This window comes from Takifugu rubripes, chromosome 21, assembly GCF_901000725.2.
Source record: "Takifugu rubripes chromosome 21, fTakRub1.2, whole genome shotgun sequence".
Lineage (NCBI taxonomy): Eukaryota > Metazoa > Chordata > Actinopteri > Tetraodontiformes > Tetraodontidae > Takifugu > Takifugu rubripes.
In genome coordinates, this window is record NC_042305.1 from 3,177,101 (window position 1) to 3,204,286 (window position 27,186).

Below are 27,186 nucleotides of genomic sequence, written 5' to 3' on the forward strand. Positions count from 1 at the left end.
CTCAAGCACCCTCGTGATGACAGCAAATGACAGCACTGTTCGCTCCTTGCAAACAGGGAGAAACGGCTAGTCGCCAACAAACAATCAACCAACACGAGAAATCTCTTGATAAATTGTGTTTAGAGAGGCCGTGACCAACAAACACGCACCCAAGACGTTTGGTAAGTTACAAAATGCTCTTATTTGGCCCCTGCGTCTCCTTTGCTCACCATGGAGAAGCTTACAGCCTCGGCTAAGCTAACGCGATGAATAGCTAACCATTAGCTTGCCCTGGTTGACTAACAAATGTTAGTTAAACGATCGTCTGGTTACCGTATGGTTAACTAGTCACCGGTATAATGATGTCTGCACTTCTTTTTGCCCAAACAGAACCCCCCACTGACTGTTTCCATTATATAACCTCGCTATATGCTATGTCTCCGGTCCATTGCTTTCAGATAGCTGACTTAATGTCATTATTATTATTTTTACAACCTTTATAATTTAGGATTTCTTCTCCCACTCTTTGCTAGAAAGCTAAACACACCAGGGGTTTCTGGTTAAACGGTAACGAAAGCATAAATGCCTCGATTAACAGATTGTCATGCCGGCTACATGCTACAGCTCGCATGAAGGACATTAATGTTGTTCACATTATTCCAATATCATCCACCCTTCCATGGAGTCTGAGGAAGGTGCATGAACGTCTGCAGCTTTCTGATATAATCACCCAGGTTTAGTATTCCTGACGTTACTGCTTGGAAGGCAATGGAATGCGAGAGCACACACTAATTTAGCACCAACGATGCTATGCTGAAGGCTGTTGTCCATTCATAGTGTGTAAGTGCTTATTTATCCCTTCATTTTGGGAATGCAGCTCTGTATTGTTCTCATTTCTGTGTCTGTGTCACATTAGTAAATACCATTAATGCTTTTATTGTTTTTTAAACTCCTTTTGCAGGTACTAAATGGCACTGTTGGGGTCGGTGGATGGCATCTAAAGCTTAGAGAAGCCACCGCAGTGATGCCACTGTTAACCCGATGTTGCTTTTTCTTTTCATTCGCTGCCTCCATGCAGACATTTGTGAGGATTAGCTGCCACTTTACGTCCTGACAGCACAAGTTTGAAGGGTCTGTCTCTAACCCTCGCTTGTCAACCCTCCTTTGAGACATAAAAGCAGTTTTCTTAATACTTTTACTTTAGTATTGTCCTCCATATAAAATTACAGGGATCAAGAAAGCGCTTCACTGTTTACTTCATATTTGTCTTTATCTCATTGTGTGCAAGTGTTTATAGCTGACACACAGTGCTACTGCTAGTTTGTCTCAGTAGTAAATAGTGTCTTGGATTCCAAGTTGCCTTCCAGACAGCAAGTAATCAGAGCACAGGGTTAAGGTCTATGACATTTGACCTTTTAGGACATGTCATGGCGTATAGCAAACCTCTGTGGTGATTATACATCCTAAACTTATGAGACGCACCTTTTTTGTGCTGAAAGATGCACATAGGTTGATCTGAGTCTTAGAGGCTTTATAGATCGCACAGTGTTTGCTGAGCATTGAAAGAATTCCTCTAAAAGGGAAGCGTGAAGGGGATGTTGAGGCTCGAACCACCATCACCTTTTGTAGAAAGTGAAATCTTTGCATACCTATAAAAAGCGCCTTGTTCCATTTTGTGCATGTGCGTTCCGTGTCAAACGTGCAGGACGTTGAGAGGGCGTCGTCTGGTTTTCCGATATTCACATGCCTGTTTTGAACGGTGCTTTTGTGATTTCTATCTCCTGCTGCCAGGTTGTACCATCAAGCAGCTGCTGATGGAAGGGATTGTCCTGATGTGACCCATTGTAGCATCTGTTGTTTGGTTTCTGTTCTGTTTCAGTTCCTCCGCAGCGCCGTGATTTACACACCCGGCAGCTTTCTGTAGTGGATTGTGTTGGAGCGGTCAGGTACAGCAAGACACGTCTCATGGCTGTTAACCTCATCGTGAGCCACTTAATGGCATTCTTGCTTTCTCGCTTCCTTTCAAGTATGTGAGGAATTTGCGTATTCCAGACCAGGTGTGGACCAGCATGTAGATACTTCCTAGTTGGCAACCCCCTGCTAATCAGGAAACACAACTCTTGTGTTTATCTCAAAATGATGCGTTCTTTTACCGCATCTGTAGCTGTAAGAGTCCATTGACGTGTACTTGCTGTGTTGTTTGGTTTGCCAATCAAACATTAGTTGTATTTGTAATATAAATATTCCGTCCTTCCATTCCATCCCTAAAGAAACTAAGTTTAGCCTGACATTATCCGCTTCAGTCTGCATAACCAATGAGATTCTCCAGGCTTCTCAGCTCCAGACTTGTGGTTGTCTGTCAGCCTGTGGGTTGTGGCGCTGCCTCACAATCGGGGTCTCTCTGAGGCTTTCTGGTCTTTTCTCCTTCCAGAGTCCAAAACTCCACAGCTAAATGTGTTAGCTGTGTTAGCCGAAGGCCAAAGAGAGGCTTTTGTGCAAACAATTCACAAGAGCTAATTGAAATTTCATGCGCTTGGCTTGAATGTCTTCGGTGTGCATGTTTTGAAATGGGACAGTAATTTGCATAAAAATGGAAAAGCTTCCCCCGCTGCTTGAAAGAAATTTAGATTTCACCCTTGTTTGTGCAGCACTCGTGCACTGAGCTTGAGTTTGAGTCCAGAGAACAACAATATCTTCTCTTACACGGGTTCTGGGATTTCCAGGGAAGGCGTGGAGACGGAACGATGTTTACTTCTACGTCCAGTTTGACCACTGAGACAAATGTCTGGTCATTTGATGAAGATATTCAAGGCAGGGGAGCTGAAAATGTCTCCATTTCTTGACATTTTATACTTCCTGGGAAGCTCAAGAGCTGAATTTTGCCCCAAACTGATGAAAAGGGTCAACATCAGTGACCTCCAGAGAGCATTCAAAACTGGCCAGATATTAGTTTCAAGTTTAGTTTAAAACTTTATTGATCATCACAGTGACAGAGCTAAAACAAGAACGCTACAAAATATATCTAAGACGTGTCTATTTTGCATAGTTTAAAAAAAAAAATCAAAACCAAATTGCATCTCGATGGTTTAAATGTGTGTTCATGTTTTAATGTAAATGAAGGTTTTTGAAGCGTGAACATGTGGTTGCAGTGAAACTTCTACAGAGCAGACAATCTATGCAGTTTGGTGGCTGGTGTTGACGACCATTTTTGAGTACCGATCCTCCCTAGTCCTCAGACGAGGATAAACGTTCCACCTGGTGGATGTATCGAGATCGAAACCAGGGCTGTGAGAACAGGGCTATTTTTTTTTTCTTTCTGTAAACCAAATTTGTCACTTTTTGTAGACCCTGAAAGGTGCTTCTCATTTTGGCCCTTCTGTGCCACTAACATGACTTGTATTTGTTTAATTTCTTAACCTGGTTCCCCTGTCCTGCAGACACAGAGCCGGTGAAGATGGTAAAGCCAGACATCCACACTCTGGCCCACCACCTGAAGCAGGAGCGGCTGTACGTGGCATCGGAGAAACAGCTGATCCAAAGGCTCAACAACGATGTGCTGAAGACGGCTGAGAAGCTTTACCAGGCAGCATGGATTGCCAAGCAGCAGAGGATCAACCTGGACCGCCTCATTCTCACAAGGTCGGACCTTCGATCATCCCCAGCTTTCACTAAATTATACCAGACTTCACAATCTCGTATAGAAAACTCAATAAAAACACAATTTCTGTCCAGGCTCCTACAACAATCGGCTGTTTTGTCCTAAATTGTCTTGCATTTGTTTGCCGTCTTGTGGGCTGTGCTTAAAAAAACATCAGTGACCGCGTTGGTCATTTGTTGTTTTATTTAAAGACATTAAAGTTAAGTTTGCATTTTCCATGGCTTCCTCAGATACCTCAATATTTGTTTATACGTTGATAGCTGTCAGTCTGCTGGTGTTAGTAGGAGGAAGTGAAGCAGAAAGGCAGGAGGAAATGAGCAGTGAGCAGATCATTCAAAGCTTTGTCAATCCTAGTTTGCGACGTGTAGGTACATATTTGTGCACAACGATGATGATTATCATCGATGGGTTTACAAAGTAAAGTTTTAACTAATTGAGTCTTAAAGTCCTTAAACGACTTTGTTTTTCAGTGCGGAGGCTTCTCCAGCCGAATGTTGCCAACATGCTAAAAGGTTGGAAGACACGCAGTTTGTCGATGGGTACAAGACTCTGGGCTTTCAGGAGACGATCTATGGGGAGTTCTTGGCCAGGTTGCGTGAGAACCCCAGGCTCGTGGCTTCCTGTTTGGTGGCAGGAGAGAGGCTGAACCAGGAGCACACACACGCTGTCATTCACACCGTCTTCACCTCGCTGTACGGGAACTGCATCATGCAGGAGGACGAGAGCTTCCTGCTGCAGGTAAGAAGGGTTGCCCACGTCTCACCGCGACTATTTTACTAATGTAAAGTTGAAATGCGTTGGACTCATACGCCCTCCTTCATCCGTTCCAGGTCTTGCGATATCTGGTAGAGTTTGAGCTGAAGGAGAGCGACAACCCTCGCCGCCTGTTGCGGAGAGGAACGTGCGCCTTCAGCATCTTGTTCAAGTTGTTTTCCGAGGGCCTCTACTCAGCCAAGGTCTTCCTGACAGCCACCCTTCATGAGCCCATCATGCAGCTGCTGGTCGAAGACGAAGATCATCTGGAGACTGATCCGTCCAAGGTGACGGAACGCCTCACTCCAGCCCAACAGGAGCACTTTGGAGAGAAGGGCTCCGAAGGATACAAACTCCGCGTGCAGTCCGCTGTTGATGCGAATGAAGCCAAGCTGGTCGCCCTGGTTAACAAGTTCATCGGTTACCTGAAGCAGAACACCTACTGCTTCCCCCACAGCTTGCGCTGGATTGTGTCTCAGATGTACAAGACTTTGTCGTGCGTGGAGCGCTTCGAGGTGGGCGAGGTGCGCACCATGTGCACGGACCTGCTGCTCACCTGCTTCATCTGCCCAGCTATTGTGAATCCCGAGCAGTACGGCATCATCTCTGACGCTCCCATCAACGAAGTGGCCCGCTTCAACCTCATGCAGGTCAGTGGCGCGCGAGTCGGAAACTCGTCGGCGGTACTTCCTGCGATGAACTCGTGTCGCATCTTCACCCCGTCATACAGGTGGGGCAGCTTCTGCAGCAGCTGGCCATGGCCGACGATGACGCAGACCCAAGGAGGAAGAGCAGTTTGTCCAAATTTGACAAGGTTTGTGGACCATAGCATCGGTGCATCCAAGACATCCAGGCATAGATAGTTATTACTTCAATGGAAGGTGGTTTTCCTTGGCAGCAATGGAAAATGTAGATCTATTGAAAAATGTCAATATTATTAAATGGTGAGTTTAAACCTTTTTTTTTTTTTAGGTCAGTTGATTGAATATTTTTAATCAGATTAATTGTGGGGTAGATGTGGTTTAATCAGAGTTGTCATTTTAAAAACCAATTAAATGTGCCTGATAAGTTCTAATTTTCTCCTGTCATTGTGGGAATTGAAAGATGACAAAAGGTGATGTATATCTAACCAGACGTCACTCCCGAACTTGAAGCCCCGACGTGCACATGCTTAGTGTTGCGATGGGACTTTAAGTTCCTGGGCACAATCGCTACATACCTATTATCAGTTCCATCTTTCTTTTTCTTTGTACTTGGCCAGCAAGAATGACAAGAAAACTAGAAATTCTAATGCCCCTCAGTGACAACTTTAGCGTTTGTTTAATGTATTAATTGCATTTGATAAATGAAGCCGCCTTTGGATGAGTCACCAGCCCGTCTCGGGGGCCAACGTGGAAAGACAAACAACCGCTCACATTCATACCGAAGGACAATTTGAGTTTGTTCAAAGATTACACGTCCCGCCTTAATGTTGACATAATTTAATTAAGCTGCACTTCAGATTCCATGTGCATTCTTGAATATGAATTTACCCAAACCCACCTCGTCTTGGCATGAACCAATTCTTTTTTTTATTACCTCTTCTGAGAGAGCATTTCTAGCTCTAATATTAATGATAATAATGGAAATAATAATGGTCATGATGATGTAACCCTGAGACCGAATGTATGTTGGAGCACAAGAAATAAGTTAAAAGCTGTTATTTTTCACACACTGCACAATACTTCCCACTTGTCCAAAGACTTTATTACCCAATGCAATGCAGGTCCTCACCTAGTTCCCAATGTTTCTTTCTGTCCGCAGAGTTGTGTAGCTGCCTTCTTGGATGTGGTGATTGGAGGAAGAGCGGTCGAGACTCCGCCGATGTCCTCGATGAACCTTCTGGAGGGTCTCAATAGGACTGCCGTTTACATGACACATAATCAGCTTTTTGTGCTGGTACGCTCTTTTGCAGTGGTTATCCAAATGCATCAATGCGAGCATTTGCTAGTTTAAATCCCAGCGTTCCCTAGATGTCGTGGTTTGGCCTTCACGTTCAATCCGTGGACTAAGTCTACTTATTACTTCCAGTAGCTTTTAGACCGTGCATGTTCTCCCCATGTCTGTGTGGGTTCTCTCCAGGTACTCTAATGTTCTTCCACAGTCCAAAGACATGCATTTGGAATACATTTGATTGGTGACTAATTTAACCTTGGGAGTAAACTAGGGTCTAAACTAATTGTTTATTAACCCTGATGAGCTGACGTCTTGCCCTTGCCTCTTCCCTGTAGACAGCTGGGTTAGCCTCCAGCTGTTGCAGTTATCTACGCACACGTGAAATCGGACTGACTCCTCTCAGTACCTATATGATACCAATATGCAAAATGAGCTGCCTGGTCTTTTGTAAACCTGTCAAAGTGTTGCAACTGTGAGCATTTGTTGATTTTGTGTTTCCTTGTGCATGAAAAAGATTAGAAACTTATTGAAAAATTGCACCTGCACTACAGGTGGACTTTGTGCGCAGCGTGATGGCGGGAGACCATCTCCGGGAAGAGGAGCATGCGGCACTGGAGACTTTGATTGCCAGTGTGCCACAGAGCCAAACTGTTAAGAGCAATAGCGTGGAGCCCACGCCCTCCAACACCCCTCAGCTCTCACCAGCTACCACCCCTGCTAACAAGAAGAACAGGCTGCCCATAGGTACTGAACAATGTGTAAGATAAAAGTGCTGCATTTAACCTGACGAGTTGCCTAAAACCAACCAGCAGAGATGAAATGTATTGATGTTGTCAGGGCTAGCATAGGACGGGTTTCGTAGGATGATAATGAGCTGGTTCTCAGCTTGTTATAAAGATAATTAGCGCGATGTGGATTGTGGCGCACTTACAGAAATGTCAAGCAATTAAATCGCCACAAGTAAATGAAGTAATTTTAATTAGAATGGATAGAAAAAAAAATCCATAGACTTCTTTTCATTAGCATAATTAGAAAGGAACCTCTTGTGTTTTCCTCCCTGAAATGTGACTTTTGTACGCGCAGAATTGACTTTAATACTTGAAATGAGTTTTAGACTTCCGAGACGCTTTATTCTTCTCCAACTCCATACCTTGTCCTTTTCCTTTCCTCCTCTGCTGCCATTGAATGACCAGGAAAACACTTAGCTGCTGTGACATCCTGGGACCCCACAGCCACCTCTCTGTCTGCTCACATCCCATTAGTAACCCCTTTTGGTGGGTGGCCTATTGCTTGTGTTGGAGCATATGAGCTAAGAGATACACCCCTGTTTTTGTTTTCACCTCGCGATGTGTTGCATTACCTCCACTCACCTGGGAAATGCTAGCTCACTGCACCTTAACCTCCTTGCCTCAGCTTCAGTGTTGTCCGTTTGTGCACGTGCCTGCTTTTCCTTGCAAAGTTTAAAGTTTGTTCTTTAGATTTTCCATATTCTTGCTTGCAGAATATGCATTTTCATTACTGGTTACAGTGGAGAAAACCCCCCCCACTTTTCATTCTTCTGTCTCACACCTTAAACCCCAGCACAGTTCTCTGTCCAGTGTGGGATGCTATGGGAGGATTTCTTCTCATTCACATTATAGGTTTTCCTTTATAAAAACAAAACCCCAACATACAAAATGAATCTCTTTAAACAGTTTGACCTCATAGTTTTTCCTCTCTGACATCATGCTACGCTGTGGTCACGGCCTCAGCTGATAAGACTAAATTATCAAACTCCAATTATTTTGATTTAATGTGAATCTGTCATGATTGGAACATTAAATTAATGCTGCATGTTGGAGCTACTGAGACTGGAACATGTCAGCTTCTTGAGCATTCCATTATGTCAAACTTGCCTTCTTAATTCCTCATTGTAGTTCCACATGCTCAGAGGAGCCTGTTGAGCTGTGACTCAACAAGGACCATACCATCATTTAGTTTATTTTTTTGTCTGTTTTTTCATTCAAATTACACTTATTTTAAGCCTCTCTCTCATTCTCAAGGAGAAACAAGACTCTGAAGTCAATGCAATTCTTGTAACAAATAATTTCAGTGGTAATTTTTCTACGTGTTTATTTAGATTGTGGCATCTCTTTTCAAAGAAAATCTGTGTCCCGTTGCACACCTGTCTTGGTTCTCTGCTGCACTGTTACACCCATACCTTTTGTTTTAAAATGCTAATTTTTGATTCAGCATCTTTTGCATGTAACACCAAATAACCGTGGTTTCTTTCATTCACAATGCCGCCCTATGGACCTCCAGCGTCTCGCAGTCGCAGCCGTAGCAACATATCCCAGGAGGGGGAGATAGACGCCAACTCCCAAGAATCCGTGCAGGAGCTGCTGCCAGAGGAGGTGCTGGTGATTTCACTTGGAGTCAGTCCTCAGAGTGTCCCTGGGATGATGTCAGAGAATGAGGTAATGTGATAAGAATTGATGATGTGTGACATTTGTGTGTTATCTCCAGCAACTTAAGGGGGGTTAATGTTGTGCTAAATAAAGAAAAGCATTGTCAGATAGGTGCTATTTTAGGAATGACTGGAGTCACTTTGTATTGGACAAAACAATCTTTATTATCTCTACTCATCCCTCTGTTGCTTTGAAGGTTTTGAACCTGCAAATGTCTGATGGAACCCAGGGGGATGGTCACACTGATGACACTAAGCTTCATGGCAAACCAGACAAAACACTGCGGTTTTCCCTGTGCAGTGACAACCTGGAGGGCATCTCAGAGGGTTGGTCTGCAGCCGGCTCACATGTAACACTTAACACGATGCAGCCATAAATGGGCAAAAGAAAGAAAGGATGAAAAAACATGATGTGGTTGACTTTTAAAGGTCAAAATGTAATAAATGGGCTTTGAGTGACCTTATTACCTGAGTGAATTTTAAAATATCTTTTCCCCTTTAGGTCCATCCAATCGTTCTAATTCTGTGTCATCTCTGGACCTGGAGGGAGAGTCCGTTTCTGAGCTCGGGGCTGGACCATCAGGAAGTAATGGGGTAGAGGCTCTGCAGCTTCTGGAACACGAACAGGGTGCGTTGATCTTGACGTTGCCGCGCGTGCACTTGAATACATGTTTCAGACAGCAATCGTAAACACCAGTTGAAAATGTCTCCGTCAGCCACCACTCAGGACAACCTGGATGACAAACTACGCAAGTTTGAGATTAGAGACATGATGGGTCTGACGGATGATCGAGACATCTCAGAAACAGTCAGTGAAACGTGGAGCACCGATGTGTTGGGCAGTGACTTTGACCCCAACATGGATGAAGATCGGCTGCAGGAAATAGCAGGTGGGTTGTTATTGTATTTGCTTTATTTGTAAAGGCCCTCACTTCATGCCCAAATAAAGAATTTGATATGCTCTGCCACTATGATCAGGGCTCAGGCTGAGAATGATTGACGTAGAGGCACCATCTCTTATCCTTCAATGGGTTGAATGAGGGGAAATGTCGGCACCTTGTGGTGTGAGGCTGAAATAGCATCTTCAGGCTTTAATTCTGCTCAGTCTTTGGAGACCTGGTGCACCTATCATGTGACACTGCCAAGGCAAGAGGCCAATATCAACCTAACTGCATGCTTCCCAATTAGAGAGTAAATTACATTCCAGGCTTTTACTTAACTGGGATTCAACATGGGTTTGTTGCCAAAGCGTAGCCCATGTTTATTAGAGTTCATTCAATTACCGTAGTTAAATAAATTAGGTGTAGTGGTAATAATGACTAGCTGCAATGACCTCTGTTGTCTTTTTAGAATTACTGTTAAAATAATAAAACCAACATTTATTTAAAAAATATTACCTTTTGATATGAGTTTGCAATTAATCTGAATAATAAATACTGTTTTATAAAAGGAAAATATAAACCTACTTCAGCATGATCATGTGAATCCACATAAGCCCTAATTAGTGTTTATCTGTCTGTTGAAAGCAAAATAGGGCACCGTGTACTGAAATGACTCTGGCTAGCATCCAGGTTTTTGTGCAATGACGCCGACACCGAGGATCTGGCCAAGGACCAGTGCATAACATTTTATTAATATAATATCCATTTACAATCTCCTCTTTAGTAGGGTGTCAGACACCCTAGAGTTGCATAGATGAAAAAGAAAATCCATTTTTAAATCAGACAATTATAATGATCAGATCTGACACCTTAACATGGACTTTAATATTCAATCCTCATGCTTTTAATATGAAAGGTTTAGATGTTAAAGGCCATTTATTGGATCGTTTTGGACTACGTATGTATGTATGCAGGGGCATCGGTCTCAAATGTCCTAGTATTTTGAAAACACCCAGTCCTGTCTGGTTAAACCAGGTGACAGTTCTATTGTTAGCTGTCCTATTGTGAGAGCAAATAGGTCTGCAAAATAAACAACACACTCCAGGTGTACTTTGTTCATACTCGCACAGCAACAATCCACTCTTGGTCTTGGCATGACCTTTACCAATGCTGTAATTACACATATCAGTTTTCAACAAGCAAATGTAAATAAACGACTCGTGAGATTACTGGGTATACGTGCACAAAGACCTCAGAAGATTGGGGGGATGTCAAGGTGTGTTCATCTGATTTCTCCATCTGATTACTGCGGTTATCTGATGAGGCAAATCACATTATGCTGTTTACATGATCACTCAAATAATCTGATAACTCCATAAATTGGATAATGATCATTTTTTTTATGTTCATGAATAAAGGCTAAGTGTTGGTAGGAGCATATGCTTCACATCAGAACCTGGTAGAAATACAACAACTGGAATGCTAACATTGTTACCTACAGTCATGATGAAATCTAAATGCGCTGGACATAAAATTAAGTCTTGTTTCAAAAGTAATCAGCTAAACAGTGGCACTCATGGCAAATCGCTGCGTAGTCAAGGTCCAGGTTTCACTGCCTTAGTACAAATTATGTAGAACCAGACTCGAATAAATTTAGAAAAACATCTGTGGAGGTGTCCAACCGCTCACGGTGGTAATCGCATCGACTATTTTAATCCACGTGAAAATGCAGTTATCTTCAAACGGAGTGCAGAGCAGAATTGGATATGTTAGATGAAGAGTCTCCTGAGAAGATCAGGATAATGTCTTTTGCGTCTCAAGTCGCATGTCTTGAAAGTGAGCTTGCAATAACACTGAAGCCTTTAGATACCTGTTGGTAAGCTTTAGGAGACGGTACACGCTTTAAATTCACGGACTCAAAAAGTGAAATCAGCTGGAGACTCTAGATGTGCTTCTGTCGCTTCTCTTTCTTAGTCTTTTCCATCACCGTGTTCTCTCCCCCTCTCCTTCCCTCCCCCCTTTCTCTCTGACATTCACTCAGTCCCTGCAGTCTTATTGACCTTGGTTCCTTCTCATTTGCATCCGCCATTTTTCATTCTTCGGAATATGGCATTGGGGGACTTTTCCATCATTAAGGGAATTTACAGCGATTTCCTTATGTGTTTTCTCCAAGGGATTGGGTTATGAGATGCACATTAAATATCCATTAATACCTCATTATCCCACTGATAAGATTACCATGATAATGAGGCAGAAATTCTAATTGTTTCACTTCTTGTTGTGCCACTCATTTAATCATCCACCTGAAAGACAAGAACTGGGCGCTCCTACTTCGAAGACTGTAAACACGATCAGTGGGATAGAGCTCTCCCATCGTCAGGAAAAGCTCTGTTCTCGCCAGCATCGGTGCAGGCTGTTGCCAAGGCGCTTGCATGCATGAATGCTCACGGTGTGTCTGTGGTGCAATGAAGTGAAGCCACACTTTGCTCGGAGGAGCTGCTACCACAGGTCAAATTTCTGGTCCTGATCTTCGGCCTCTGACTGTGACACCTGCTATCCTTCTTACATCCTCCACATCTTTCACCTTTGATGATCTTATTCCTAAATGCTGATCGCATCTTATTCCTAAATGCTTATGGAGGGAAGCGAATCAGAGGTTTTCAAAACATGTAAGACCTAAATTTGGGTTAAATTTGTAACTGTGGAAGCCTGAGATGGGTCAGATATTAATATAAAACCCCTAAACATTGCTCTAAATACGCCCATTTTTCCTGTGGCCTCTGTATACTTATCACCTTTGTTCTGTTGTCACTGCTTCGGATTTAGTACATGGTATCATTGTATTTTTCCTATTTCCAGGCCATTTTGCTGCAGGATTACATCAAGCTTTAGATAATATACTACATGCATACTCAGTCATCACAGTTATGCGTGAAACATTTGCTTCCTGCAAATCAGGAGTGACACTTTTATTATAGTACAATCTGATTACAATCTAAAAAGTTAATACATTGGAACGACATGATTTCAGCCCATTGATTATAAATTGCTCTCCATTGATTCGCAGAACACACTTTGTCTCAGCCTTCATCAACAGAGTCTTTGCCCTCAACATATATTGGACATTATCTTTTTGATTGGTGATGCATGAACTTTCCCTGAATGTAGCTCTTCCACCTCAGTGTCAGTGTGGGGTTTAAATAGGGCAAGATCCTTCAAGATTGTGAGTAACTGTTCTTATCACGTGAACCTGATGTAACACTGTGTGATTTTGTAAGTGCAGATACAGATGGTGTACTATGCACTTACTTTTTATTTTACTGCTGTTTTCTCATGATAATGAATTATAGACCTATCATGATTTTAAGTCTGTTTACTCATATTTTCAACCTAATTTGGTGTAAAAGTATCAATACCTTGGAATATAAGTCTGTTTACTCATTATTTTCAACTTATTTTGGTGTAAAAGTATCAAAACCTTGATAAAACAGTCCATTTTATAAGGGTAATGCAGTAATTTATTTTGCTATCATCATCTGTGATGGTAGCACGCTGGTGTGGTTCATGTAATTGTCCTTATACAGATGCTACTCTACCTATAGCATATCATTAACTAAACAGGCTACAGACTGGCTGCTGATCGGCCATTTCACCAGCTGGGAAACACCTGGACCAGACAGCTGCATCTAAAGATGATCGAAGTGAATGTGTTATCACAAGAAAATGGACTTAGAGTTGTTTTCAGGAGAGACGGGCAGTATAATAATATTGTGATTGTACATAGCAAGGAGACAATTCCATCCCACCATGCCCGCAGAACATGGAATCATTATTTTAGTATGTGACAGCAGGTTAAAATGTCCCAGTAATATGGTTCGTTTCTTAATAAAGAGTTGTTTTTTTCCATCAAATCATGGAAAATAAGCATCTGCATAAGTTGGCTTGAACCATTTGTCAAATCATATTCAAATGTCGCTCATGTTTCAGGGTTGAATCATTGAATGACTCTTACCGGTAAGAATCAATGCAGGGCCTTTATAGTATGTGGAGGTTCTTAAAGGGGAACAGGGAAAAGGGCTTTCTGAGTGACTGTCCTGATCAAATCCTAGAGTTTAACGCTTGTCTTTGTGTACTCTTCAGGAGCGGCTGCAGAAAACATGCTGGGCACCTTACTGTGCGTCGGCTCGGGTTCAGTTCTACTGGACCCGTACGGCTCCACCATCTCTGAAACCACAAGTGAGGCCTGGAGTGTCGAGGTCCTTCCCAGTGACTCTGGTAGGTTCTAGTAGAAGATTTGGCTCCATAACTGCCCTAAAGTTTTGTCTAAATGATACATGTTTATTAATAGTAAGCAGATCTGCAGTATATTTCCAGTAAAGAGCCCTGATTTATATTTTAATCTATTGTGTCAATAATATATCAAATCTGAGAACTCATGAGGCTGATATGATAGTCATGCATTTATAAATGTAGCTTTAGAATAAAAAGTACATGATGCATGTAAGAACTATATTTAACTGTATTTAGTTGTGTTACCTGACTACAATTCCGTGAACGATGGACCTCCAAAAGTGTAACGTGGAGATTACACCCACCCCTCCACCTAGAAGTTAGCGTGCATTTTGAGTTGTAGCTTCGCTTTTGGAAGAACGGCGCTTTTATTTAAGGATTCACCCTTTCATTTTGAAAGAATAAGTGTCTTTTAAAATTCGACTGTATGTTTTACGAGCAGCTTTTTTTAGGGGAGACCTGAGTCTGCGTGTTAATTGAAATGGCACACCACTCTAATATGCACTGTGCAGAAATTACATGCATGAGTGTCTTGATTGCCTGTTGTTCCGTTTGCTGCACTTGTTCTGCTTGGTAATAGCATGATGGAAGACTTCCGTTGAGTGCAATGCTTATTTCATGGCTAGGCAGCAGAAAACTACACTCAGAAGAGCACTTCAGCGGCACATTATTACTAACGAGCATACAAATGAGTACTGCCGTTGGTACGGAGCCTCTGGGTTTGACCCAACAGTAACCATAGAGTAGACAGTACTTGGTTTAATTTGGTAATTATAAAACATGATAACATATGCTTTGATTGTGTCACGCATATGCGCAGATTGCCAATAATAACAGATGGATGTGGGTGAGACAGCTGTAATAAGCTCACACAAGTAGAGTTGCATTAAATCAGAAATTGACATTTTCTCCATCAATTTGAGACACAGATTTACTCTTTTTTTTGAGGAAAAAGTTTGGTTAAGGTTCGTGATAGAGGTGTGTCTTTATCAAAGAGAGAAAAGAGTGCGTTCTAAAGTCAAGAGAAGCTTTAAACCTTCTTGTGTGATGTGCAGAAACCCCAGACCTGAAACAAGAGGAACGCCTGCAGGAGCTGGAGAGCTGCTCCGGGGTTGGCAGCACCTCCGACGACACCGAGGTCCGAGAGGTCAGCTCCAGACCCAGCACGCCAGGCCTCAGCGTCGTCTCCGGTATAAAGTGGTTTCCATTCTCCTTTATGTCTGCTGGGTTTCCCACTTTATCTTTTTTGTTTGCCTTTATTTCAAACAGGAAAACCCACAGAAAGCAGAAATCTCTCTTATAATCAAGACAAAGAAACACCAATTTTATTTTTAGTTTTTTACTATGTTGAGCCATCAAGTTATTGATGGTCCGTGTGAATTTTTCTGGTTGGGTGTGGGTTATTCCAGCTTCCCGGCCCATCCATTGGATACCGATACGCTTGAATTAGTATCCCACATTAACAAGGCAGTAGTGTGCTCACAAGAAAATGTCTCGTGGGACCCCCAGGATGGATAGTCTGCATCTGGTGATCACTCTTACCTGTTTCTTTCTGCAAACCCACGGGAGCTTATGCTTCCAATTGAGCTTTTCCATTGAGTTCCCTATCTTGGACAGCGTATGCAGCTCAGTCTAAAGAGAAAAATGTCCCCTTTTCTTAGAGGAACATTGCTTTGCTGTATTGAGTCCCTTCTTTTCTTGCTCTAGGTATCAGTGCAACCTCAGAAGACATCCCGAACAAGATTGAGGACCTACGGTCAGAGTGCAGCTCAGACTTTGGTGGGAAGGACTCTGTGACGAGTCCAGATGGGGAGGAATCAGTCCACGGTAGGAAAATCCCTGCCAGCCCGTCCGAGCCATCAGCCCAGTGTCATTTTATTTGAAAGCACTGCCATTTGCTGTCCCATTGAACTGCACTGGTCTCTGCATTTTCACACACTGTAAAATGATTGTGTCCCGTTAGATTATAGTTGGTTATGATTTTATCTGTTTTATATTTAAAGTGCAGACATTTGAATCAAGAGATCTCTGTCTAACAGTTCAACATAAGAGTGAGCAGTGGTGACAGTCTGGCGTATCCAGTTGGTTCAAGCACTAATAGCATTTATAGCATAGCATAGCATCTCTCCCTCTCCCTCTCCCTCTCCTCTCCTCTCCTTCTCCTTCTCCTTCTCCTTCTCCTTCTCCTTCTCCTTCTCCTTCTCCTTCTCCTTCTCCCTCCCCTCCCCTCCCCTCCCCCTACATGAGCCTGGTCCTGCTCAAGGTTTCTTCCTGTTAAAGGGGAGTTTTTCCTTGCCACTCTTGCTTGTCTGGGGTCAGGCCCTGGGATTCTGGAAAGCGCCTTGAAATAATTTTGATTGTATAAGACGCTATATAAATAAAGCTTGATTTGATTTATGTGGCTGATCATCACATCAATAATGCTTCACTGGTCACCATAGAGATTGATTCAGAGACATATCTACTACTATGCAGAAATATCAGAGGTTGAGATGTATTTAATCTGATTTGATTTGCTATCTGTTGGTTGGTTCTAATAACTGATCTTGAATGATCCATGTGCTTTTTCAGGAGCACATCATCTGACGTCTCCACCCTCACAAGCTGATTCTTTATTGGCCATGTTTGATCCTCTCACCTGTGGTGATGGTAATTTTCTTTCTCTTCAATAACGCTTGACAGCCAATCAGGGGGCTAGAAAAAGTTATTAACAACAGTAATCGCCGCGCACTCTCTCGCACGAGCATTTTACTCATTGCTGAAATGATTTTCCCCTGTAAATGAAATGCCATTTCATTTGGCACATTTTAATATCCTGAATTATTCCTGGCCCTCTGTTTGCCTTTGCTGTTTTCATTGGTGGCGCAGGTGGAAATGGTGTGGGAGAGGAATGGTTGTGTCTGCCGCAAGGTGAAGGGATGACAGTCAGAGAGACCTCACCCCAGGCTCTTTGGCATTGTCCCCTGTCCCACTGTGCTCGTGGCAGCAGGCTTCCATTGGAAGCTTTTCAGGAAAGAGTGTACCCTTGAAACAGGTGGCCAACCTATACCTTGGGCACCCCCCCCCCCTCCAGAAGCTCTCTTTAGCACCTTTTCCACTAACTTTGTGGTGTTTTCCACATTTCAACCTAGTTTAATGTTATTGTGCAGCCTTGCTTTTGGGGCCGGAGGTGTTTATGATGACGGACATTAATACCACTTGGAAGCAGAAAGAAAAGCCAAAATAAAACGATGGCCACCGCTCGTTCAAAGATGCAGAATTCAATTTCCTCAAGTTAACATTTTTTTTCTCCATCTCTCCCTGAGGCTCCTCAACTGGAACAATAGTGAGACCTAAAGTGCACTACACCAGGCCCACGCATCCTCCCCCTGATCCTCCCATCCCTGAAACCAGCATGCTGGGGCAGGATATCCGCCACTCTCTCTTCATGCCCCACTTCCTGACCCAGGCTGATTTGGAGCACAAGCAACGCTACTCCTTCCCGGACAGGCTCGTCCGCAGCCGCAGCTCTGACATCGTCTGCCCGGGCCGGCGGCCCACAAGTGACCCTTGCCTCAACCGGCGGGTAGCGGTTGAAGAGCGGGAGCCTGCCGGTGCCTTCGCCCTGGGACCGACCTCCTCGCCCAGCAAGGACTCCTTGAAAGGAGAGGTACGCGGTGGCCCGGTTACTGTCATTAATGTCAAAGCACGCGTGCCATAACACAGGATTCTTGTTTCTTCAGGTCGAGGATCGAAAAGACAGTGACGACGAGAAGTCAGACCGCAACAGACCTTGGTGGAAAAAGCGTTTCGTGTCAGCGATTCCCAAAGGTGACGCTTTTAATTTTTTTTTATGAACTTCAAAATGACCTTCGAAGCCTTGGAATTGATCTGTTTTTGCTCTTTTGTCGTTTGTTGCTGAGAAAAAGTCAATTTAATCGCAAGTGACGGGAAATCTCAGACTTTAAAGAGCAGGCAATTTATAATGCGGGAAACGGAACGATGATGCATGTTGTCTACCGAAGCTTCAGTTAGAAAATTGTACTTGTTGTTTGAAGTTTCTCCAGAGACGTGTCCACTCCTTTTTCTCTCATGTCTCACTGGCTGCAGATTTATATAGACTTCTGGGCTAATCAGTCATCAGACGGGCTTTAACTGTTTAGATTGTATGGCTGTAGCCCTCCCAGCGTTGCTGTCAGCCAGCGGCTAATGGTCATTCGATGGATCTTTCTGTCATCAGCCCTGATAGATGAGACATCTCTTATTGCAGTACTACTCTGCAACCATCTCTCATACATCTGTCTGGAAAATAATGAGCTGTACGCAGACAGAATGACTGCTTATTTCTCTTTTAAATAATGATGTTTCTTAAGTAAACATTGTATTGCTATTCATCCAATAGAGGAGTGTGTGCAGCCATGCAGCTCCGACGACTCATCTTTGTAGAGCCGTTCTTTGCCCCCTTGCTCTGCATGGTAACGGGTGAGGCAGCTTGTGCAGTACAAAGGAAAGGCCAACCCTGTCTGTTGTGTTCCTCACAGTGCTATATTGGACAGCTGAAAGTGACGTCCCAGGTAAAGGCTTCCGTGCGCTCATTGCTGAGCTAGCTGTACTGGCTGGAGCCAGCAGCCGTGTGCCTGTGCTGCTTTGTAGATTTCACCATAGAACTGTAGGACTGTGATGTGACGTTGTCCAGACCAGCGGTTTTCAAAGGGTGAGGGACATCTCCCTGGAGGGGGCGCCAGAGAGGTTCAGGGGAAGGTGCCTTTTGTGAAAAGCAAAACATACAGCAGAAATAACGGCTAACATTTATGTAGCTAACGGATCAGAATGGACAGTTTTTTAGTGATTAGGCCTCAAGTTATAGGGGAAAAAAGAGACTTTTACAGTGTGTTATCTGCAAAGAGGTACGAACGCATAACAGTATGAGGCTATCTGAACCCCGGCATCATTGAGAATCCAATCCAAGTGGCCAAGCCTGGTGAGTCTTTTTAGTAGGATGCTAAAAGCATTGTGACATTGCTCAGGCAGGTGTGAATATGTGTGGCTCTACTTTGAAAACCCGTGGTCTAGACTGTTTTCTCAACTTTCATCCATGCATCTCTTTTACGATCCAGTTCTTTTGACTTTGTTTTGTATGTTCCCATTTACTTTGGTGAATGCAGAAATCATGCGGTTACTCCACTAAATGTATCCTTGGTTGTGTTCAGATTACACAGATCTTGGTATTGGACACGCATAATAATCCTATTTCCATCTATTTTAATTTGACTTAATGCACCGTGTGAGCATCGTTTAGCTGGTCTGGAACCTATAATTTTAGCGTCTGTATTGAAGGCACGCCGCTTTCCCCTCACGTCAAAACAATGAATGTGCAATGAAATACGCTGGAAAAGGAATCGGCTTTTGTTGTATTAAAGTAAAACACTTGTTTTGCTGGATGTAAAGCGTCAGCGGAAACATGGCTCAGACAAATAGAAGTATCTGACATTCTTACAACATATGATGACAGGAAACAGACGGATTTCCCCCCCCTGAAACTGTACAGAAAAATTTGCTGTTCTAAATAACTTGTGGAAAAAGATGAAAGGATAATTCAAAGGGTTTTCCCATTGGGTGACTCACGTGCGATTATGTTCTGTTACTGACAGTAACGTCTGCTAATCCGATGTCTCCGCTCTGCAGCTCCGATAGCAGCTTTTCGGAAAAAGGACAAGCAGGAGAAAGACGACGTTGCCCCAGACCGCATCCCACCAGGTCTGTCCAGGCCAGGTCCAGGCCAGGTTCACAACATTATTGTCTTCCAATCCTACTTACACGTATGTGCTGCTCCGTTCTTTAGAGGACTCACTGATCTCGCACAGCAGCCAGGTGCAGGCAGCTGAAGACATCCTGGACAAGTACAGGAATATTAAGAGGACCAGTCCAAGTAATGGAGCGACGGGTGGGACTTCCTACGATGGGACGGGAGGTAAAAGCTTGGTTGAGTCGCTTAAACACGTTGTGGCACCGGCACTGTTTAACTTGTCCGCACTAATATATGGTCAGACCTTTGTGGTGAGGATGGGGTGCCTGACTCCATGCAGAACATTTCCACAGATGACCTCCCGGACTCTGCCAGCCAGACAGCCCAGCAGCATGACTCAAAGTTCTCTTTCAGGTGAGAATCCACAAGGTTTGGATATCATTTTCCTCTTATTCAGCCACCGGTTTTTAATGGGTTTTCTCTCTTTCAGTGACGCCAAAAAGAAGTTGAGGTTGGCGTTGTGCTCGGCAGACTCTGTGGCATTGCCTATCATGACTCACGCTACAACACGGAATGGACTTCCTGACCACATGGAATCTGAAGGTGGGCCAGTACTTCCTGATCTGATGCTTCGCTCAGTTCTGTCTGTCATTGGATATTTTCTACAAAATCCATTTCAATAAAAAAAAAGGACACAAACCCTCAATATTAGGCAGCACCCAAGCTGCTGAATGTGCCCTTCACCTTCTGACTTACCTTCCTGGTTTTGGTGGAAGGTTCCAAGAAGGCAGAGTGGTCAAGCGGTGTGACATAATGCCCCAATAAATGATTTTTACTACAAAATATTAATGATGGCGTTTCCCAATTTAGGGATGGCCCAGAGCCATTTTGCAGCGTGCATGACATCCAGACGTGGGACAATCACGGTGTTGAATGACGCGTTGCGCAACAATTAAAAAAAATAAAATAAACTGCTCCCTGGTTTTGGCCATCAGTCATGTTGTAGTGTGGAGGCAGAAGGTTAATCAGATTACGTTGCTGTGCGAGCAGCATATAATACCATCTCCTTATCATTCTCCCCTCAGACAATGAGATTGTCTGCTTCCTGAAGGTGCAGCTAGCGGAGGCCATCAACCTTCAGGATAAGAACCAGATGGCCCAGATCCAGGAGACCACACGTTGCGTCAGCCGCTTCGATGCACGCATCTGCAGGAAGCTGCTGGCTGTCATTGCTGAGGATTACAGGTGACTGAAAGACTCACCACACCCCGTCGGGATCTTTATTCTCTTGCTTTGTTCAGTAATGTGGTTTTCGGGCAGCATTCTTTATTCATGTACCATTGTTCTTACATTAAGCTGCCCAGGACCGGCCAAGGGTGCCGCAGCAGTGCTCAGGAAATGACCTCGCGCCTCTTCTGCTTTTGGTCCGCAACTGCCAGTGAGGTGACGGTGCAATAATGAATGTGGCGTTGTGTGTTTTCAGAAAGCGGGCCCCGTACATAGCCTACCTGACGCGGTGCCGTCAGGGGCTGCAGACCGCACAGGCCCATCTGGAGAGGCTCCTCCAGAGGGTGCTGAAAGACAAAGAAGTGGCTAACCGCTACTTCACGACCGTCTGCGTTCGGCTGCTTCTAGAACACATGGAGTCCAAGATGCTTGAATTCATTAAAGGTATCTTTACTTCTCAACAGCGCCATAACTTAACCCAAACCGAGCAATTTCTACATAAATAAATACTTTTTAATCACAGGTCAGCTGTTTTCGTTGCTTTCTTCATCGTGGTGGATTTAAACATCTATCCAGGCTTGATCCTCATCTAGACGTGCTGACACGGCACTTCAGCCCCTTTTAGTGCTTCATTGAGATGAAACCTGTAAATTAAACCCCTTTTTTTGCTCAGACTCATGGAAAGGACCAATGGATCAGCCAATGTCAGCTCCTGTCTAGTGCGCTGGGTTATTCTGTGCACGTGTTGGTCTTATTTAATAGCAGCACGCTCCAAAAAAAGTTCATCGCAAGATGTTCTCATGTAGATTTTGACAGTCTCGGTTATACCGCGTTGCAATTTTCTCCCTTTTGCACAGCTGAATGATCTGTGGATTAAAGTTCTTACCAATTTCTTGAAGATGCGCATTTTTAAAATGTATATTTTAGCGACAGACAATATTATTTAGGCGTGTATTACAAAACAATGTAAGAAGCTGGAAATAGATGTTAAACCACGACTATTTACTAGACCAAAGAAACCATCACAACCTATTTGTCTTTCCGTATTTACTTTACTTCACTGAGCAATTGTTTTATGGCTTTGTAGATATTTCAGTTCTATCTGTCTACATCTGTTGTGCGTGCGCTCCCCTCCAGCGTTCCAGGTGTGCACGGCGGCGGATGACAAGACGGCAGCGGTGGAGGATTTTCTGCGCTACTTGTACGGCGCCATGGCCTCTGATGCCATTTGGCAGTACGCTAGTGAGGAGCAGCTGCAGGACGCCCAGATGGCCATCGAGCGCAGCGTTATGAACCGCATCTTCAAACTGGCCTTCTATCCCAACCAGGATGGAGACATTCTCAGAGACCAGTGAGTGTGGTGTCGCCTCACATCCATTTGAGATTCAGAACCACCAGTGGTAGTTTGGTTGCATTTCTATAGGAATAAATGATAAAGATTAAAGCTAATTTTAGCTCAAGCGTGGCTGCTTGACTTTAATGATCAAAATGTGTTGGACAATTCAGGCCTCTTGCAGGTAAATTCCAGATGGTTCTGTCCCATGTATCATGTGCAGCCACACAAACTCAAAAATAACAACTGAATTTAAAAAATTGCCACGTCCGAGCGCGTTGAGTCTGATTTTTCCCCCACACAGGCTGTTCCACGAACACATCCAGCGACTCTCTAAAGTTGTAACAGCCAATCACAGAGCTCTTCAAATCCCAGAGGTGGTTATTTATTTTTTAAACACATGATAGAAAAATGAACATTTATCTTCATGTTCTTTAGGTAATGACACCCCCCCCCCCCCCCACTGTTTGTAGGTGTACTTGAAGGAGGCCCCCTGGCCCTCCGCTCAGTCTGAGATCAAGACCATTAATGCGTACAAGACCCCTCGAGACAAGGTCCAGTGCATCCTGCGCATGTGTTCCACCATCATGAACCTCCTTAGTTTGGCCAATGAAGACTCTGTCCCAGGAGCGGACGACTTTGTCCCTGTGCTCGTCTTTGTCCTCATCCGCGTAAGTCTGCAGCTACATTCCATCCTGCATCACTACGTTCACTCGGTTTTGACAGTTTTCTGATTTTTCTACTGAATTTATCTCAAATCTCTGCTAGATGTTTATACAGGTTACCAATCGCCCACATCCAAAGTATATTTGTTTGTGTCCAACGGTTAAATTGCAAAAGAAAATGATGGTGATCATTAACATTTGACAACATGGACAAAGTTCTTCAATAGGTTTTTGAGAAATAAGTTGGCATCTTTGTTTATTTCACAAGCGGCCTTTGTTATTCCGGTAAATATTTCCTGTAGTATACAGAGATATTACCAAATATGAACTTTGTTCATCTCTGGAGCCAAAATCTTACTATTGTTTAGGCTTCTTACCCGCTCTATCACGGGGGGAGGGTGCACATGCGGGCGCAGGCAGGGTCCACCCTGAATGAGTCGCCAATTCCCCTATGGGAGCATTTTATGGGTTCGCTACCTTGCTCAAGGGTACCTCGGCAGCACTCTGAAGGTGTTCTGTCACCTCCCAAGTTTTGTCCAGGGCTCGAACCCAGAACCATCCGCTTCTCAGCCCAGCCCCCCCCACAGACTGAGCTATCGCCGCCCGGGACTATTTATCAAAGCGGCTATTCTTAAAACCCCAAATCATCTGTTGTCTCGTTTACACTTTTGTGTGCGCGCCGCTGTTGCACGAGCTTTTCCAGCAGTTAATGTGGGCCCATCCCTGCGTCTCCTCCCCTCCAGGCAAACCCGCCCTGCCTGCTGTCCACTGTTCAGTACATCAATAATTTCTACGCCAGTCGGCTGAGTGGGGAGGAGAGCTATTGGTGGATGCAGTTCACCGCGGCGCTGGAATTCATTAAGACCATCGACGATCGCAAGTGAAGCAGAACAGCCACCTGTATGGGCAGACTGTGGGGAAGGAGCCCAGAGATTCAGAGACTTCCCAACCAACTGCTCCCTCTGTACAGCCTTCGGAAAAACCTGGCCCGTCGCCCGATCCCAGTTTGTATAGCCTGTATATAACCAGAGACATCCGAAGATTACTAAATATATATTACTGTAATACTGTATGTATGTGGACAAATCCAGGTTTTAGCAGTGATTTGGAAAAAAAACAACAAAAAAAATGGCATTTTGGAAAGGGGGTAGTGACCTGTTTAGTTGTAATCTGATTTGGGTGTACAATTTGACTGTCATTTGGATACTTTTCATTTTTGTCTCTAATCAGTTTTCACTATAAAGTTCTATAGCTACACACACTATTTCTAGGTAGTTAATCATCCTTTAAAGATAATCTTATATGCAGTAAAGGGACCAGACTTCCTTCATGTCACTGATCTTCCAATTCAATTCTAACAAAGTTCATGAAATGCACGGTGACGTGGATTTCCAGAGCGTAATAGTTACTGATGGGTTCAGTGATGGGGATGACACGCGATTCATAATAAACGCCAGTACCGGTCCAGGTTTCAGAGTAGGGCAGCTTATTTCATGTTTACTTCATTTATTCCCAACCACAACAAGCATTGAATTGGACACAAGGGCCCGTATGTTTATATCAAATCAGTCTATTTATTGCTCTAATTCTATTTAATTGCTTAAATGCAGATGAGCATTCAGGTTGTACGGGGCATGTGGTTTTATTTTAAATAATTGTGAGAAATGCTTGATTTAGAATGGCACCTTTGAGTCGAGCAGCTGGGAAATTGTGAACCAGGGTTGACTTGTGCACCAGGTAGCGGCAGCACTCGTGGAAATGTAGAAATCTGTGCCTTTGTTGCTCCATACAGGTGGTTCATGAGTTACAACTGTTGTTTCGCTATTGTTCTTTTTATTTTTAACCCCCCCCCCCCACCCCCCCTGTTCGTTCAGCGTTGTCCACCTCATACACACACGCAGTTTCTCCAGTGGACCAACCAGGCGTCACCAGCTCAGCCCCCGAAATGAGGTGAAACCAGTGTTTTTGCTGGGTGGTTTTTGATCCTACCTCACAGCTGAAACCAACGAGTCAGCCTGCACGCACCAACTGTCCCCCGTCGGTTCAAACGGAGCACGGGGGCCTGATTATTTTGCACTAATGAAACGGTAAAAACGGCTAAGGGAAATGGAATATGGAGCTGCTGTGATGCTTGATGCGATCGCCCCCCAAAACAAGCCTTCGTTAGCGAACAAATACATATTTCCCACCTGCGACGCGTGCGCCTGCATGGACAGACCAATGAATCTAGTGGATATTACCTCTACCTCCTCAGAAGTTCAGAAAAGGGACTCATCTTCATGTGCACTTATAAAACTATATTTCGTTTTGCCCCCCCTTCACCACACAGACACATATACAGTTTTTTGATTTCCCTTTTTTAGAAAATGAATTCCTGCAAATTCCTCTTGAAGAGGCTTCATTTGTTTTGTCTTATAGTTGACATTTTTTTATCATTGACAGCGCAATATCAGAGGGTAGAAGAGCAACTGGTCAGACTTTAGGATTTTGGTGGCTTGAGCCTGGGGAGGGCGCGCAGCTCTCCTGCACCGAGCAGATTTAGCGGTAGCAGAAAGTTGCAGGTTGCATCCGTACCAACGGGTTACATGGGATTCCACTTGAATTAATTATGTTGCGCAGGTGTCTGATGTCACGATCGGGTCCTGCTTTGTGTTTAAAATAAAGCCAGCCACATGTGACCCCCCCCTTCCGCCCTCCAACCTGACAAAGTCCAATATTTTAGCACCGACTGTATGCAAACCACTGGGCAGCGGCTGAAGAGTTGATCTGTTCTTCAAAGCTTTACTGTGCTCCCCCTCGGAAGCCTAAAGAGAGGGGCAACATAAGGAATCTTAACGTCTAATTTTGCATTTAACCGTACGCTTGCACAATGACCTTTGGGGAAAGCTGTTTGTTTTTTTTTTTTCTTTACTGTGATTAATGCATCATGTAATTCTTTAAAAATAATAAAAGAAACATTTTTTTCCCTGCATTTCTTGAGCGTTGCCTTGTGTGCGCCGGCGTTTCCGCCGCTATCGCGGTCTATCGCGGCTACATCTCGTCGACACTTCTCACAACAGCGGCGACGCCGCGACCGGGGGATTTATGCAAGGATCTAATTGTCGGTGGGGGCAGCGGAGCAGCATCATCCAATCTAGCAGCCACAAATAGCAACCTCTCAGCAAACATTTCATTACTGCTGACATGTGTATGGCAGATTGTAATTGGAGATATCCCTTCATCTAAAAGCCCTCCTTGCTTCACCAATTGCCTCCTCTAACACTCCTCCTTTTTTCTCTTTCTCATCATAAACTTGGTGGGGTGCTTTGTGTCCCCTGATGATATCTGGCAATTGTTAATTTAAATTCAAATTTTGGCGTATGAAGTTAATTAGTTGCGTAAGCTAGTGGCTAGATAGGCCAGATTTGGAGATTAGATCTGTTGACGATGTGACTAATGTGAGAGACGAGTGGCTTCTTTGTGCTCCTGCTGCTTCAGCGGCGAAACCCTTCAAGTGTGAGTGGAGTCTGTTACACAGGTGCTGCTGATGTGCTGGTGTTGCACGAAGGCGACCTCTGACCTCTTCAAGGCTAGGGAAGGACAGACACCTGTGTGGTGTGGAAAAGGCCTGATCCTGCAAGCCCAGTTGGCCTGTTGAGATGTAAGAGGGATTACTGCCACAAAAACCCTGTATTTTAAATGATGAATACTAAAAGAATTTAGTATGAAAAACGCCCATCTCTTTTATGTGTCCTTCCATTAAAATGTATGTGCCAGGATGTTTATTACATCAGAACAAATAGGCCTTTTTTAAGCTCCCTTTCACATGTGTGGTTTGTGTGTTTTTGCACTGTCCTGCAGGCCGACGCTCATCTTCTGTTAATGTTTGAGAGTCAAACTATCTCCAGTACTGTTTACTAACTGTTTACTAATGGGTCCAGTCGCAGACTGGCACGGAAGATTTCAGGGATTTTTAAAGATTCCTGATTAAACACAGGTCCCAGTTTTCCATAATGGATGGAGAGCAGCTGCATCCTCAGCAGACTCCAGCCGCTGCTGTACCTCCACTGTCCTGCAGATGGCAGACACGCCATTCCTCACACCGCTGTGCGTGCGTGCATGCGTGCATGCGTCAGTGTTGGAGACTCAGACAAAGAACACCGCGGGACACGATGGCGTGACATTTAAACGATTTGGGCCATATTATTATGATGTTTACTATTATTATTATTGGTAGTAGCATATTTACAGGTGCAGTAGAAATAAAGCGCACTTTAAGAAAAAAAACATTCTTAGAATGAATTCTGTTTGCTTT

General features: G+C 43.9%; 1 protein-coding gene across 6 annotated transcripts; it reads left to right on the top strand.

Annotated features, from left to right (window-relative positions):
• Nucleotides 1-25,863, top strand: LOC115246522 (GTPase-activating protein and VPS9 domain-containing protein 1-like). Of its 6 annotated transcripts, none has more exons than XM_029829664.1 (29): nt 1-161; nt 3,417-3,618; nt 4,108-4,375; nt 4,468-5,040; nt 5,121-5,204; nt 6,194-6,328; nt 6,877-7,069; nt 7,519-7,599; nt 8,627-8,781; nt 8,969-9,098; nt 9,274-9,399; nt 9,488-9,661; nt 13,793-13,927; nt 14,998-15,132; nt 15,650-15,769; nt 16,514-16,591; nt 17,248-17,591; nt 17,665-17,752; nt 18,463-18,495; nt 19,607-19,678; nt 19,764-19,892; nt 19,970-20,081; nt 20,158-20,270; nt 20,753-20,912; nt 21,151-21,338; nt 22,032-22,245; nt 22,532-22,604; nt 22,701-22,898; nt 23,636-25,863. In XM_029829664.1, the coding sequence occupies exons 2-29, from the start codon at nt 3,434-3,436 to the stop codon at nt 23,774-23,776; spliced, it is 4,437 nt and encodes a 1,478-aa protein (XP_029685524.1). In that variant the 5' UTR covers nt 1-161; nt 3,417-3,433; the 3' UTR covers nt 23,777-25,863. The 6 variants fall into 6 exon arrangements, with proteins under 6 accessions (XP_029685524.1, XP_029685526.1, XP_029685525.1 ...); XM_029829666.1 differs by having other exon boundaries at nt 20,021-20,081; XM_029829665.1 differs by lacking the exon at nt 18,463-18,495.
• Nucleotides 25,864-27,186: the final 1,323 nt, after the last annotated feature.

Coding starts and splice junctions, on each gene's coding strand:
- LOC115246522 (XM_029829664.1), top strand. CDS start 3,434: ATGGTAAAGCCAGACATCCACACTCTGGCCCACCACCTGAAGCAGGAG. Junction 9,099..9,273: donor CCTGGAGGGCATCTCAGAGG/GTTGGTCTGCAG, acceptor TTTCCCCTTTAG/GTCCATCCAATCGTTCTAAT. Junction 13,928..14,997: donor GGTCCTTCCCAGTGACTCTG/GTAGGTTCTAGT, acceptor TGTGATGTGCAG/AAACCCCAGACCTGAAACAA.